This window comes from Chionomys nivalis, chromosome 2 (genome assembly GCF_950005125.1).
Source record: "Chionomys nivalis chromosome 2, mChiNiv1.1, whole genome shotgun sequence".
Lineage (NCBI taxonomy): Eukaryota > Metazoa > Chordata > Mammalia > Rodentia > Cricetidae > Chionomys > Chionomys nivalis.
In genome coordinates, this window is record NC_080087.1 from 116,271,334 (window position 1) to 116,284,440 (window position 13,107).

The window sequence follows — 13,107 nt, forward strand, 5'->3', positions numbered from 1 at the left end:
AAGTTTCCCCTCCTTCTCTTCCAATCAACCCCTCATGCACTCCTCAGAAAAAGTAAGACCTCCCATGGGAGTCAGCAAAGTCTGGCATACCAAGTAGAGGCAGGACCAAGCCCCTCCCCCCAGAGCAAGGTATCCCTCCCTAGGGAATAGGCTCCAAAGAACCAGTTGATGCACTAGGGATAAATCCTTGTTCCACTGCCCAGTGGCCCTACAAATCCATATTCAGAGGACCTAGTTTGGTCCTATGTTAGTTTCCCAGCTCTCAGTTTAGAGTCAGTGAGCTTCCACTACCTCAGGTCAACTGTCTCTCTGGGTTGTCCCATCGTGATCTTGACCCCTTTGCTCATATAACCTCTCCTCCCTCTCTTCAACTGGACTCCGGGAGCTCCATCTAGTGCTTAGCTGTGAATCTACTTCTATCAGTTACTGACTTAAGGTTCTATGATGACAATTAGGGTGGTCATCAATCTGATGACAGGGGAAGGCTAGTTGGGGTCATCCTTGTGGATTCCTGGGTATTCCCTAGCACCAGGTTTCTCCCTAATTCCATAATGGCTCCTTCTATCAAGATATCTCTTTCATTGCTCCCCCTCTTTGTCTCTCCCAAAACTCAACCATTCTGTTTCCTCATATTTTCTCTCCCCTGCCCCCAGGAGATCTTATCTATTTTGCCTCCCAGGGGCATCCATGCTTGTCTCTCTTAGGGTTCTTGTTACCTAGCTTCTCAGGAGTTGTGGATTGTAGTCTGTTTATCTTTTTCTTTACGTCTAATATGCTCTTATGAGTGAGTGTGTACGGTGTCTGTCTTACTGGGTCTGGGTTTTACCTCACAAAAGTTCACTATTAACTGATAGCATAGTTCTTTGAAAAATGATGCAAATAGCATCATTTGCAGTGTGTGCTGGTTAATGTGTTTTTAATTTTGCACAGAGGCTGGTTGTCATAGTTTTCTGTTACTGTAGTAAAACATCACGACCCAAACAACACGTAAAAAGAAGGGTTTATTTGTGACTTACAGTTCCAGAGGTTTAGGGTCTACAATGATGGGACGGTATGACAGTAGGCAGCAGACACAGAGGCAGGGATAACTGAGAGCTTATATCTCAGACCCAAAACAGGAAGCTTTCATGAGAAAGTTTCATGAGAAACTACACATGGCTTTTGAATTCTCACGGGTGTTCCCTGCAGCATACTCTCTTCAGCAAGGACATACCTCCTCATTTTACAGCCACCGACTAAGGACCAAGTATTCAATTGCCCAAGAATTATGGAGGACATCACCACCACACTGATATAGCTTTGGTGCCTGTCTCGAAACTAGCTCTTGTAGACCAGGCTGGCCTCGAACTCACAGAGATCCGCCTGCCTCTGCCTCCCGAGTGCTGGGAATAAAGGCATGCGCCACCACTGCCCGGCCAAGGTGCTCAGTCTTAAAAGCCAAAATATATCATATTCTGGGTTTATGATATAGGCTAGTAGTTTGCATACTACTCATAGGGTAAGTTACATGTATGATCTCACAATTAAAATCTACTAACTTATATTTCTCCAACATTTAATAAAATGGAATAGTACTTTCTGTCAAGTCAGTCTTGAGTTCAATATCTAGCACCTACTTATATAGAGCCAATTTTCACAGGTTATTCTGTGGCCTTTACATGGACAGGGTGTAATTCACACTCCCATACATATAGACACATCTATGCATGCATGTGTGTGCATGCATGTAAACACACACAAAGTAAATAAATGTTAGTTCAAAAGTTAAAAAAAATCAGGCACAATTCTCTTGGTTTTAACTTAGTGTGTTGTATGTTAAAGGCATTCTGTTTTTTTTTTTTAATCTTTAACTGACTTAGTAATTGATTTCCTATGGAATGACATTTTATTCACATACATTTACAACTCAGTTTTATAGATCTGTATATCTTGATTTCTTAATTAGTGTGTTTCAAAAGTGCACCATGGCTTGAGATTCTCCCTAACTTAACAAGGTTTGACATGTGTTTGGTGTTAACAGACTTGGTTAGGTTGGAATTAATGAGAATTAAGTTGAACCATGGAAGACTTTTGAGTCTAAATATTTGTAGAGATGTGCAGCAGAGTACTCATTTCTTGTCCTCTAGGATTGGTTCCAGGTCACTATAGCAACCAGACTCCATAAGTGTTCAGTTAGTTCTCGTGTGTAAAATCTGCTTGTACTTCTGTCCAGCTCATACTCCTGTACTTGAACTCATCTCTGAATTACATATAGCAAATATAGAACAAATGTTCTAAAAAGGGTTTTATGCTGTGTTTTCTTGGAGATGATGACAAGAGCAAAAGGTGTTTTTATTTTCAGTAGGAAACAGGCTTTTTCTCCCAAATATTTTTGATTGATTGTTGTTTGAATATGTGGATGTGGAACACATAGATATGAAAGTCCAACTGTAATTTCAAAGAATTACGTGAAGAGTCTGTCTTCTAGGCAAATAATCTTTCCATTGGGCTGAGAGCACAACAGGAAACTTAGGGAAGGTGGTAACAAGCTTGTAGATAGGAAAGACTTGTAAGGATGAGTGGTCTATTGGGGTTGGATTAAAAAGGCATATCAGACATGAGGAAACGTCATGAAAATGTTTAACTTGTTGAAAGTGACTCACAGTTGATAGGATCTTTTCTATACCAGGCACTGTACTATTTGTGATGGAGAAACAGCTAAAAAGAGACATTCTTCCACTATGGAGGCATTTAGATTTTAGTGGAAGAAGAAATAAATAAATATGTAATGTAGTCAGATAGCAGTGAGTAGTAGGAAGAAAAATGTAAGCAGAAGGTAAAGAAGTAGAAAGCTAGAAATAGAATGTATATATAGAGAGATAGAAATAGAGTATGTATCTATAGAGAGATTTGAAATAGTGTAAGTGGGGAGAGGGAGAGAAGAAGAGGTCAAGGAAGACTGGGGGTGAAATTTAAGTAGAAGAAATTGAAGTGATTTGAGTAGGATTTGAGTGAGCAGCACAATAGCCAGTCATGGTTGCTGCTGGAGGTTTGCATTTGTTGTGTTTAGAGAACTATAGGCGCTGTTCTCTGTACCTTAGATGTTGTCCTTTCAATCTTGCAAGAGGATACTATTTTATATGTCAGAAAATCAAGTTTCGTAGGTGAAATAACATTTCCAAAGTCACAGAGCTCCTCAGAGACCTAGGACTTGCATGCACTCAGGCAGCTATCCTCCATGTCCGTGGTCTTCAGCTTCATCCCTGGGGAATATGTACAAGGACATTGGGCCTGGTATCCTGGAGCCAAGAACAAAGCCTTATTCACTGTAAGGATTTGGGATTTTATTTTACAATGTTAAGCCACTGGGTATTTCGAAATACCTAGGAGTTTGCTTTTGATTCTAGAATTTAAGAGAGAAATCTGGATTTTATGAGCATATTTGGTAGTCTGCTGTGTGTTATAGATTAACTTCTGCCTGGCCTGTAACTTACTATTTTGATTTAAAGCTAAGGATTCTACTTGATTACTTTATTGAACAAATAATACATGCATGTATATGTATGAGTATTTATGTGCATAAACTAATGAATTGTTCTGTTAATAGGTGCGAGAAGATGTACTAAATTCATTGAATAACAACTTTCTTCAAACATTAAATCAAGCTTGGAATGATCATCAAACAGCCATGGTGATGATTAGAGATATACTAATGTATATGGTAAGTACGGGTTTTTTGTGTTTCCTTTAAAAAGAAATCAACATTTCAAAAGTGACTTTTTGTCAATTTTAGTTGGATACTGGCTACATCTTTGTAGATTGTTTTTGTTTTGTTTCTTTTTTTTTTTTAAAGATTATGAGTGTCTTGCCTGCATGCTTGTATGAGCACCACTTGCCGTGGTGCCCTTTAGAGGTCAGAGGAGGGAGGACATTGTATCCCCAGTAACTAGAGTCACAGGTATCTGTGAACCACCATGTGGATAATATGAACTGAACTCAGTTCATCTGCAAGAACAGCAAGTGCTCTTTACCATTAAGCCATCTCTCCAGACCCAGGTTTAGTTTCTTAAGTAAAAATACTTCCTTTGTAAAAGTCACCCTCAGCCTATGTAAATGAAGTGTAAATCATTCACCATTCACTTAATACTAGAATAAAAGGCTGAAAAGACATGATTTTAAAAATTGTTTTAATGGGCTGGAGAGATGAAACAGCTCAGTGGTAAAACACTTGCCAAGCAAGTAAGAGAGCTGGGGTTAAGATCCCCAGAACCCATACCTAGTGGCTCATCTTTATTTTCAGCCTTGAAAGGTGGAGTTAAGAGTCCCCAGAGTAATCTGACTCACTAGACTAGCTGTGCTATCTGTATTGGCAAATTCTGGGTTTGGTTGAGAGACTCTGCCTCCAGAAGAATGAGGAGGAAGTCATATGCCCCTACATTCACAAGTAGTAGCATGCATAAGAAAAGAAGAAAAATTAAACCAAGCATTTAGTGCTTGTGCTTCAAAATAAAAAATACTAAAAACCCTTATTTAATATGTCTTTCTGAGGTAAAGATAGTTACAGCATGAGTTAAATACTGAATTTCTAAACTTATGAAACCTAACTGTAAATATTTTCAGCAACAAAAATGTTTTATTAATACAGTTTCTCATAGTTATATTCTTTATAGCTGCCATTCATCTCTTCTGTAAATTCTTGCCATTGTATTATTGCAGTAGGTCTTGTTTTAGGATATGTGCTTCATTGGATATATAATCTGTTTCACTTGATACTGTTGTTTTTCAATTTTTATCAGTCAAGAAAAAGATGTTTAGTTGTAGCTTGAATTTTATTCAGTTTTTGATTTGGTTTGATAATGTTGTTTTAGTTTGGTTTGTTTTGTTTTTTTGAGATAGGGTTTTTCTTTGTAACCTTGGCTGTCCCGGAACTCACTGTGTAGACCAGGCTGACTTCAGACTTAGCTTCCCAAGTGCTTACATTAAAGCCATGCATTCGGCTTCTGATTTTACTCTCAATTTAAAAAAAAAAAAAAATACTTGTAGCCAAGTGGTGGTGGCACACACCTTTAATCTCAGCACTCAGGAGGCAGAGGCAGGTGGATCTCTGTGAGTTTGGGGTCAGCCTGGTCTACCCAAGAGCTAGTTCCAGGACAGGCTCTAAAGCTACAGAGAAACCCTGTCTCAAAAAACCAAAAAACACAAAACAAAACTTGTAAGCTTGGATAAATCTAAATTATTTCAGTTTAATTTGTTGCATCACTGCAGTTATTAAGTCTTAATGACTTGTTATCTGTTTCTTTTGTTCTTTGCTTATGTGCATGAGTATTTTGCCTGCATGCATGTCTGTACACCACATAAATGCAGTGTCTGTGGAAACCAAAAAAGAGCATTGAATCCTGTGGAACAGGAATTACAGTTGTAAACCACAGTGTGAGTGCTGGGAATTGAATCTAGGTCCTTTGAAGAGCAGCCAGTGCTCTTAACTACTGAGCTATCTTTCCGCCCTGTATCAGTGTTTATGTTGGAGAACTGGACATAGTGATTTTAGGTCAACCTTTTACTCTCTTCAGTTTTCACTTCCTTAGTTGCAGTATGGTAACAAAAGCTTGTCATAATTTCCTTCAGTTAATGGAATAAAACGACGTTCAGAAAGTATTTACAATGAGAGCAAGCAGCTAGAGCCTTTTCTGCTGAGTCAATTCAAACAAGCCTTTACCCCTGATTTTTTGAGTGTCTAGTGGCAAAAGCATGAGGAAGAGGTCACCTAATTTTCCTGGGATGGAATAAGAGGTCTACCAAAGTAGCCGCTTTCTGAGCATTGTTTTCTTTGTCAGGTTATGGATCTACCTTGTGTTAACAGTTTTAGGATAAATGAGATAACACATGAAAACAAATATCTCATGTATGAGTGTAAAGGAACCTTGCTAGTCTTGTTCTCTTTGCAGTTTTAGCAGAACTGAGCCTTTAAATTCTATACCAGCTGCTAACCATTATAAAGTCACTTGGAATTGAAATTTTGTTACTATTTGAAAATATATGTGTATTCATTCTAAAACAGTTTCATTTCTGTTTCCAAATTAATGGAATCTCAAGGTTTGTATATGGCTCTACTTCTTACATGACCATGTCAAACAGTTTATTACTTCTTGTCATGTTACTCATGTCTAAAATGAAAAGTCATCAACTGGGTAGTGATAGAGCTTATATGAACCATTTATGTAAAGCATGGCTATAGTAATAAGTGCAGTAAAAATTAGCTAGTATTAGTATTTCTAGTTCCTTAATGTTTTTGTTAACCCATATGGTAGGTAGCACAGTGATGGGATAGATCCAGTAACTGTCTTACCCTTTCCTGTACTCTGCTGGAAGAAACTTCATACTAGGTGGGTCAGTGTCAGGGTTTGTTCACTGTCACAGGCCTCCTGGTAGCCCTTTTCACTGTCCGGGTTTTAGACTCTTTTGTCTGGTGAAAGTACTCTCCTGGCTATAGCTCTTCTTTTGTCTTGCTCAGCCCTCTGACTTCCCTCCTAGTAAAGGACTTAACTATCTCCATCTCAGAAAAGCAGAAGTAGCAGTAGGACTTGTGTGCACTTCTTTTCTTTCTTCCCCACCTGCGTTAATGCAGAAAGACATTTACTTCCAACATAGGTCAGGATTTTTGTTTTTAACCTGTGTTAGGGACCATATTCCCTACTAACTGGTCTGTACCTTTAAGAGTTTGGGAGTTCTAATGTTTTTATTTTTAGTTGGTCTTATCAGCACTGGGCATGTTCACACCATTCATGCTCAAGATAAAATTCAACTAGATTATTCTGATGGAACATCATCTCCCTGGCTTTAACCCATCTCTCAGGTAGATGTCTCATTAGCAAATGTGGAAATTGGCTTTTTTTTTTTTTAAATGCCCACTCTAAACACATCCCAGTTAAGAATCTACCTCAGTTTTTGTTCTGTTTTGTCTTTGCTGGGATCATCATGGAGGGAGGAGGTATACATCTCTGAATACAGAGAGCACTGCACATTCTCCTTTGTTACTTTTTAGCAATACTTGGCACAGCTAACTGCACTTTTCTTTTACTATATTAGGCCCTGGATCTGTGACAAAGCACTATGTGTCTCCTGCCTTCTGCTTTTTCGTTCTTGGCTACTGCCCCTCTTGCACATCCTCCTTTTCCTCCTCTGTAAATCAAGGGATCTTTGGGCTTTTGGTTTTTCTTCTCATATTGCAGTACTCACTCTTACAGCTCTTTGTAATGTACATGATTCCCAACTTGTATGTATAACACTATTCTCAGAGGTTTGGCTTACGTCGTCTGTTTAGTTGATGGCACCCTTCATTGTCTACAAGACATTGAAACTTGGCATCTTCAAATGAACTCATATTTGTCATTCTAGTTGCCCATACAGAAACCTGATACTTCTTTAATCTCTTCTCCCTACGTCTCTGATTTCTTCTTACGTTCCTATCTATTGACCAAAACCTATCATCTTTCATTTCTTTCTTAAAATTGGTGTAACTAGTCTTAGAAGTGTGTGTGTGTGCTAGTCTTAAAGCATCCACTAGGCACTATTCTGTCCCACAGATGTTCCTTTGTTGCATGTTTGCTCAGTTTGTTTTGTTTTTGTTGTTTTCTCTGTAGCACAAAAATCATATCACTTAAGTTCTCTGAGAATTCTCATAATCCTCTGTTTTGAAAAAGTCTGACCTTGTTCTGACTTAAAATTTTGAAATTTCTTGTCAAAGCTGGTGTGGAATTAGTGGTGACCCTCCTATAATACCTGCCTTTGGAAGGCAAAGTCAAGAGGATCAGAAGTTAAAGGTTATCTTATGCTACAAAATTTGTTAGAAGCCAACCTAAGCTATATGAGACCCTGTCTCAAGGAAAATGGCCAGTTCTTATTAGTGGTCTCTGATGGGATATGCCCTATTGGTTGAAAGTATGCTCTTTCTGTACTCAGAACTGTTGTTTAGCAACATTCATAGTAGTCACAGTGTATACCCCATCCCATCACTTACTGAAATTTGGAGCTGTTACTTAGTATAAGAAGTATTTGAATAAAAGAATTATTTGTTGATCTGAAAACTGAGTTCATAAGTGGAGGTTGTGGATAGGGTGCTGACTAATGCAGTGTGGAAATTATAGACAGTATTGATTGTGTCTGGTAGGTCAGAGTGAGACAGTGAGGTTTTATGTACAAAAACAGTGTATTATTTTAAACTTAGGGATTGTTTATTTCTAAAATTTTACATTTAATTTGAAAGCAAATCTTCAGAAAAGGTGGACTAACAGTATTGTATGGCTTATCTACTAGGCTGCACTGAGGTCAGGGACATGAATGCCTTTATAGCCATTGTGTCATAAACCTAGTGTAGCTCCTTGTGCAAACTAGACACATACAAGCAGTCTATGTTATATGCTCTTTTTGAATTGACTGCCTTTTCAAAATTCTTATTAAAGTCTTACTTTAGATTCAGAAAGAATTAGCTTCATTCCATAGCCAGATTTTTGTTTTATCTTTATGTCCTTCATTTTCCTGTTTCATGTTTTTTAAAATATATGTACTGTTCTGGTTTTAGCTAAAATATACCAGAAATGAGTTTTGTTTGTTTGTGTGCCACTACCGTCTGGCTCAGAAATGACATTTTTAGACCAAGAAAAATGTATATGTGTTGAAATGAAGTAATTTTAATATGTATTATTTTATATTTTTATTTTTGAGAATTTTGTACATTATGTTTTGATCATATTCATCCCCTTCCTCACCCTCCTAGATTCTCCCCCACTTCCCTACCCTCCCAACTTCATGTTCTCGTTATGTATCAAGTTTGGTCTGTGTTGGCCAAGTACTCCTGGGTGTGAGTAGTTGTGAATATACCAGGTGTTTGTGAATCCATAGTAGTACTAAGGATGACTTGAGTTTTCCTCTCCTAGCAGCCATCAAATACCAGAGCTCCCCAGTTGGGATGGGATTTGATCCTCTTCTCTGAGCTGAGAATCTTTCTTTCTTTCTTTCTTTCTTTCTTTCTTTCTTTCTTTCTTTCTTTCTTTCTTTCTTTCTTTCTTTCTTTCTTTCTTTCTTTCTTTCTCTTTCTTTTGTTCTCTCTCTCCCCCTCCCCCTCTCCCCCTCCCTCCCCCTTCCCGCCCTCCGTCCTTCCCTCCCTCCCTCCCTTCCTTTTTTTCTGGTTTTAGCTTTTTCAGGTCTTGTGCATATTGTCACATTTTACATCCATGTTAGTTTTACCTGAAAACCAGTTTCCTTGAAGTCATCTGCCACCTTTGACTGTTAAAATCTTTCCACCTCCTCTTTCACATAGGTCCTTCAGCCTTTGCAGGGAGGAGTAAGATTTGTACTGCCTATTTGGCAGGTGAAGGCATTAGAGTTTGTAACTGCTTAAATTTGCTTCTTGTAACTGTTTAAATTTGCTTCTTGTTTTGTTGGGTTTTTTTGTTGTTGTTGTTGTTTGTTTTAGATTTATTTATTTTTTTTTCTGTGTGCATTTGCCTGCATGTATATATTTGTACCTGCTGCTCTTGGAGATCAGAAGAAAGTATCAGGTAACCTGTAGCTGGAGTTAGAGTTTGCTACGAGCAGGCACACATTCATGCTGAACTTACACTTCAGCTCCACAGTCACTGTTTTCTTATGTGTATCTTAGAAGATACAAGATACTTGGAGCTAATTGGGAGCGTTTCATTTTCAGTTTGAATTACCCAGAAAACTAATGTCTGGAATGACCAACTACTCCTGGGCATGGGCCCTTTCCCTTGAGTGTAAGTTGATATACCAAAGTAACCCTCGATTGGAAAAAAACTGATTTCCCTTTTCCTAGCAGGTGTCAATTGGAAATAGCTTTGCTAGAGGTGGCACTTTGTATGTACCCTTCTCAGTTCAGTACTGGTATTTTGTCTGGTTTGAAGCTCTATGAGGGGTTTGTCCTTATAGCAAAAATTTCTTGATGAAGCACATGGAATAGAGCTTACTTTGGAGTGGAGTGTTGCCAATTATGCGGGAAATTTGAAGCAGTGAGAAAGTGCTTAATGATGAATTAAGAGAGTCTTGGCTTTGGTTCTGCTTTGTCATTAATTTATTTATTTAACCCTCTGGGTGAGCCTGTTTTTCCATATCTATGAACCAGATTTATTGTATAAGACCCCTGCTGCTTTTTGGGAACCAGAGAATTCTTAGTGCATGGCTGGAATTCCTGGATCCTCTCCTAGGATATGTGTGTTTATGTACCTACCACACAGACTTTTTTTTTTCATGGCGGGGGGGGGGGCGCAAAACCATCTGTAGAATCTGTTTAAGGATGTGTTGGTTAGATCATTAAAATTTCAGGGTTTTTTCAACTGTAAAACTTGGAACTATTTTAATATCGAAAGTGAAAAGCAAGATATTATATCTGGGAAATGGGGAAAAGGAAGAAAACAGGGAGCATGGATAGATTTGTATTAGGTGGATCACAGTTTCTTTAGGAACTCTTAAAGGAGATTGATAGCATCCTTGTGTAACAACATCTACTCAGTGATAAGTAGATACGTGATCTATTTAATTGATAGCTGACAGCACTTTTCATAGTCCATAGTGTGGGCCAGGCACCATTTTAAGCACTATGATTTAGTCTTCACAGTGTATGTTTTATCATTGTTTTTAAGTAGTCATAGCATTAAAAGTAGTTAAGCAATAAAAATAAAATACTTGCCTGGGCCGGGCGTTGGTGGCGCACACCTTTAATCCCAGCACTCTGGAGGCAGAGGCAGGCGAATCTCTGTGAGTTCAAGTCCAGCCTGGTCTACAAGAGCTAGTTCCAGGACAGGCTCCAAAACCACAGAGAAACCCTGTCTCGAAAAACCAAAAAAAAACAAAACAAAACAAAAAAAAACTTGCCTGGGTATAATGACAGTAAACATCTCTTACTATATCTGGCAAACACCATCCTGTAAAGTTCTTGCAAAACTAGAACTCTTTACCTGTTAATAACCTTTCCAGTCCCCAATTCTGATCTTTGCATTAGTGAATTTAATTGCTGTGTGTACCACGTGTAAGTGGAGCAATACAGTTTTTGGTTTTGTGGGGTTTTTTCTACTTAGTACCTGCTCCTACATGCTGTGGGATCCCCCACCCCAAAAGTATGAATAATACTCTATTTTATATGTGCATCATATTTTGTTTGTCCTATCCACTCATCAATAGTCATTTTAATTATGAATTGGAAATTACTGCTGTGAACATTGGAATGCACATACCCCTCTAGGACCCTGCTTTCTGTATTTTGGGTGTGTACAAAGTGTGTACAAAGCACAACTGCTCGTCATCTGCTAACTCTGGTTTTAATCTTTTGACAGATGTTGATACTATTTTCTACTGCATCCTGACCACCACTTAATGTTTATTTACTTATTGCTCTTGTTTCTTCTGTTTGAATTCTCATTCATTCAGTCATCCATCCATCCATCCATCCATCCATCCATCCATCCATCCATCCATCCATCCATCTGGTTTTGGGGAACAGAATTTCTCTCTCTAGCCCTGGCTGTCCTAGAATTTAAAAGCTGACCTCAAACTCAAGAGATCTGCCTGCTTCTGCTTCCTGAGTGTTGGGATAAGTTGTACCACCAAACCCGGCTTTAGTTTTTATTTTATTAGATGTTTTTTATTTTTAAATTTGAAGGCAAAAAATGGGGTACACGATTTTTTTTTCTCTTAACAACTAGAATGTTATTTATTTAAATTTTTTCACATTCTTGTGAAAGATTTTGAGCCTACTCCTCAGTGGTTTAGTGAAACATCGTGTGCTTTTCTACTAAGTTTATTAGTGTTCACACGGAAGTGTACGGCTACTATTTAAACTTTACCTGTGTACAAAATGAAATACTTGGTTCATTTTGTAATATATTAGCTAATTAGACTCCTTTTTCTGATCCTGTAAAAGAACCTTTTCTGTGTTCTGCCTTTTTACTGTTGTTTCTGTCTTCATTGTGTTAGGCCTTTTTAACCTCTATTTCATGGCTTGAAAGGAACCTTGTTAGAAAATAACTTCTATTACTTTTTGTCAGATTTCCTTCTGATTAAGCTATGAGGCTTCTTCAAACATGTTCTGACAGACTAGTTATTGGGTACTTAGTTTGGGGGTATTTTGAAAGTGTGATTTGAAGTGTTTGTTTACTAGCAGAATAAATACTTAGTATTTGTAAAGTTTTTTTCCTCTTGTAAGAAATGAATGAAAACATTGTTATAGATGCTCATGTGAGAAATTGAGTTTAATTAACCTGCTTGACCACATCAACTTTCACAGATATTTAGAGCGTTTGTAACTTTGGCCATAAGTGAGGTCAGCCAGGAAGGTGTAGGTGAGTAACACATGACTACTCTGGCTCTTTAGCGTGTTATTAAGTTGCGAAAGGTGTGGAACTATTGCTCTTTAAGAAGTCAGATGGTTCATAAAGACTTACCATGTACAAAACTGAGTTTTCTGACTTACATATAACCCAAGTTTGTTAGAATTTGTGTCCTAAATATTCTACTGAATTCTTTTATTTGGCACTTTAAATAACTTTTTTAAAACATGTACTTATTTTGTGTATATACAGAGGTCAGAGGAAAACTTGGAGGGGCGGGGTCTCTCTCTTTCTTACGTGTGTTGTACTGGGAGGGGAAATCTGGGCATTAGTCTTGGCAGCAAACAAGTTGGAGGGATTTAAATTATTAGAACTACATTATTACTGTATTACATAAAATCAACACTGTAGTAACAAAGGGAGATTCTTCTTGGAATATGTTGTGAAAACATTCTTGCCCACCCCCAGGCTGAATTCCTTCTCCGTGCTAATAAGCAGTAAAGAAAACACTTGGCATTGCCACTCAGCAAAGATTTCAGTGTGTCTTATCCTACTGTCTCTTTTATTTGAAGATCTTGTGAACTAGTTTAATACATGTATATCTTTGATACATGTTACAAATTGCAACTTTTGTCTTTATGATAATTATTTACACATCAACCCTTTGCTATAAATGAATATTAATTTTACATATCTACGCTTAAGCTTCTGGGGTATTCTTTATAGATCATTGGCTCTCTGGCATGTCTCCTTATAATAAGTGTTTAATACTCCACAGGCTTATAATTTT

The 13,107-nt window shown here is 37.9% G+C and overlaps 1 protein-coding gene across 2 annotated transcripts in view; it reads left to right on the forward strand.

Moving 5' to 3' along the window:
• Nucleotides 1-13,107, forward strand: part of Cul3 (cullin 3) — a 92,136-nt gene that overhangs the window by 44,273 nt on the left and 34,756 nt on the right. For both annotated transcript variants that reach the window (XM_057757662.1, XM_057757671.1), the window contains one exon: nt 3,587-3,700. In XM_057757662.1, coding sequence (XP_057613645.1) covers nt 3,587-3,700 — 114 coding nt within the window. The remainder of the gene's footprint in view (nt 1-3,586; nt 3,701-13,107) is intronic.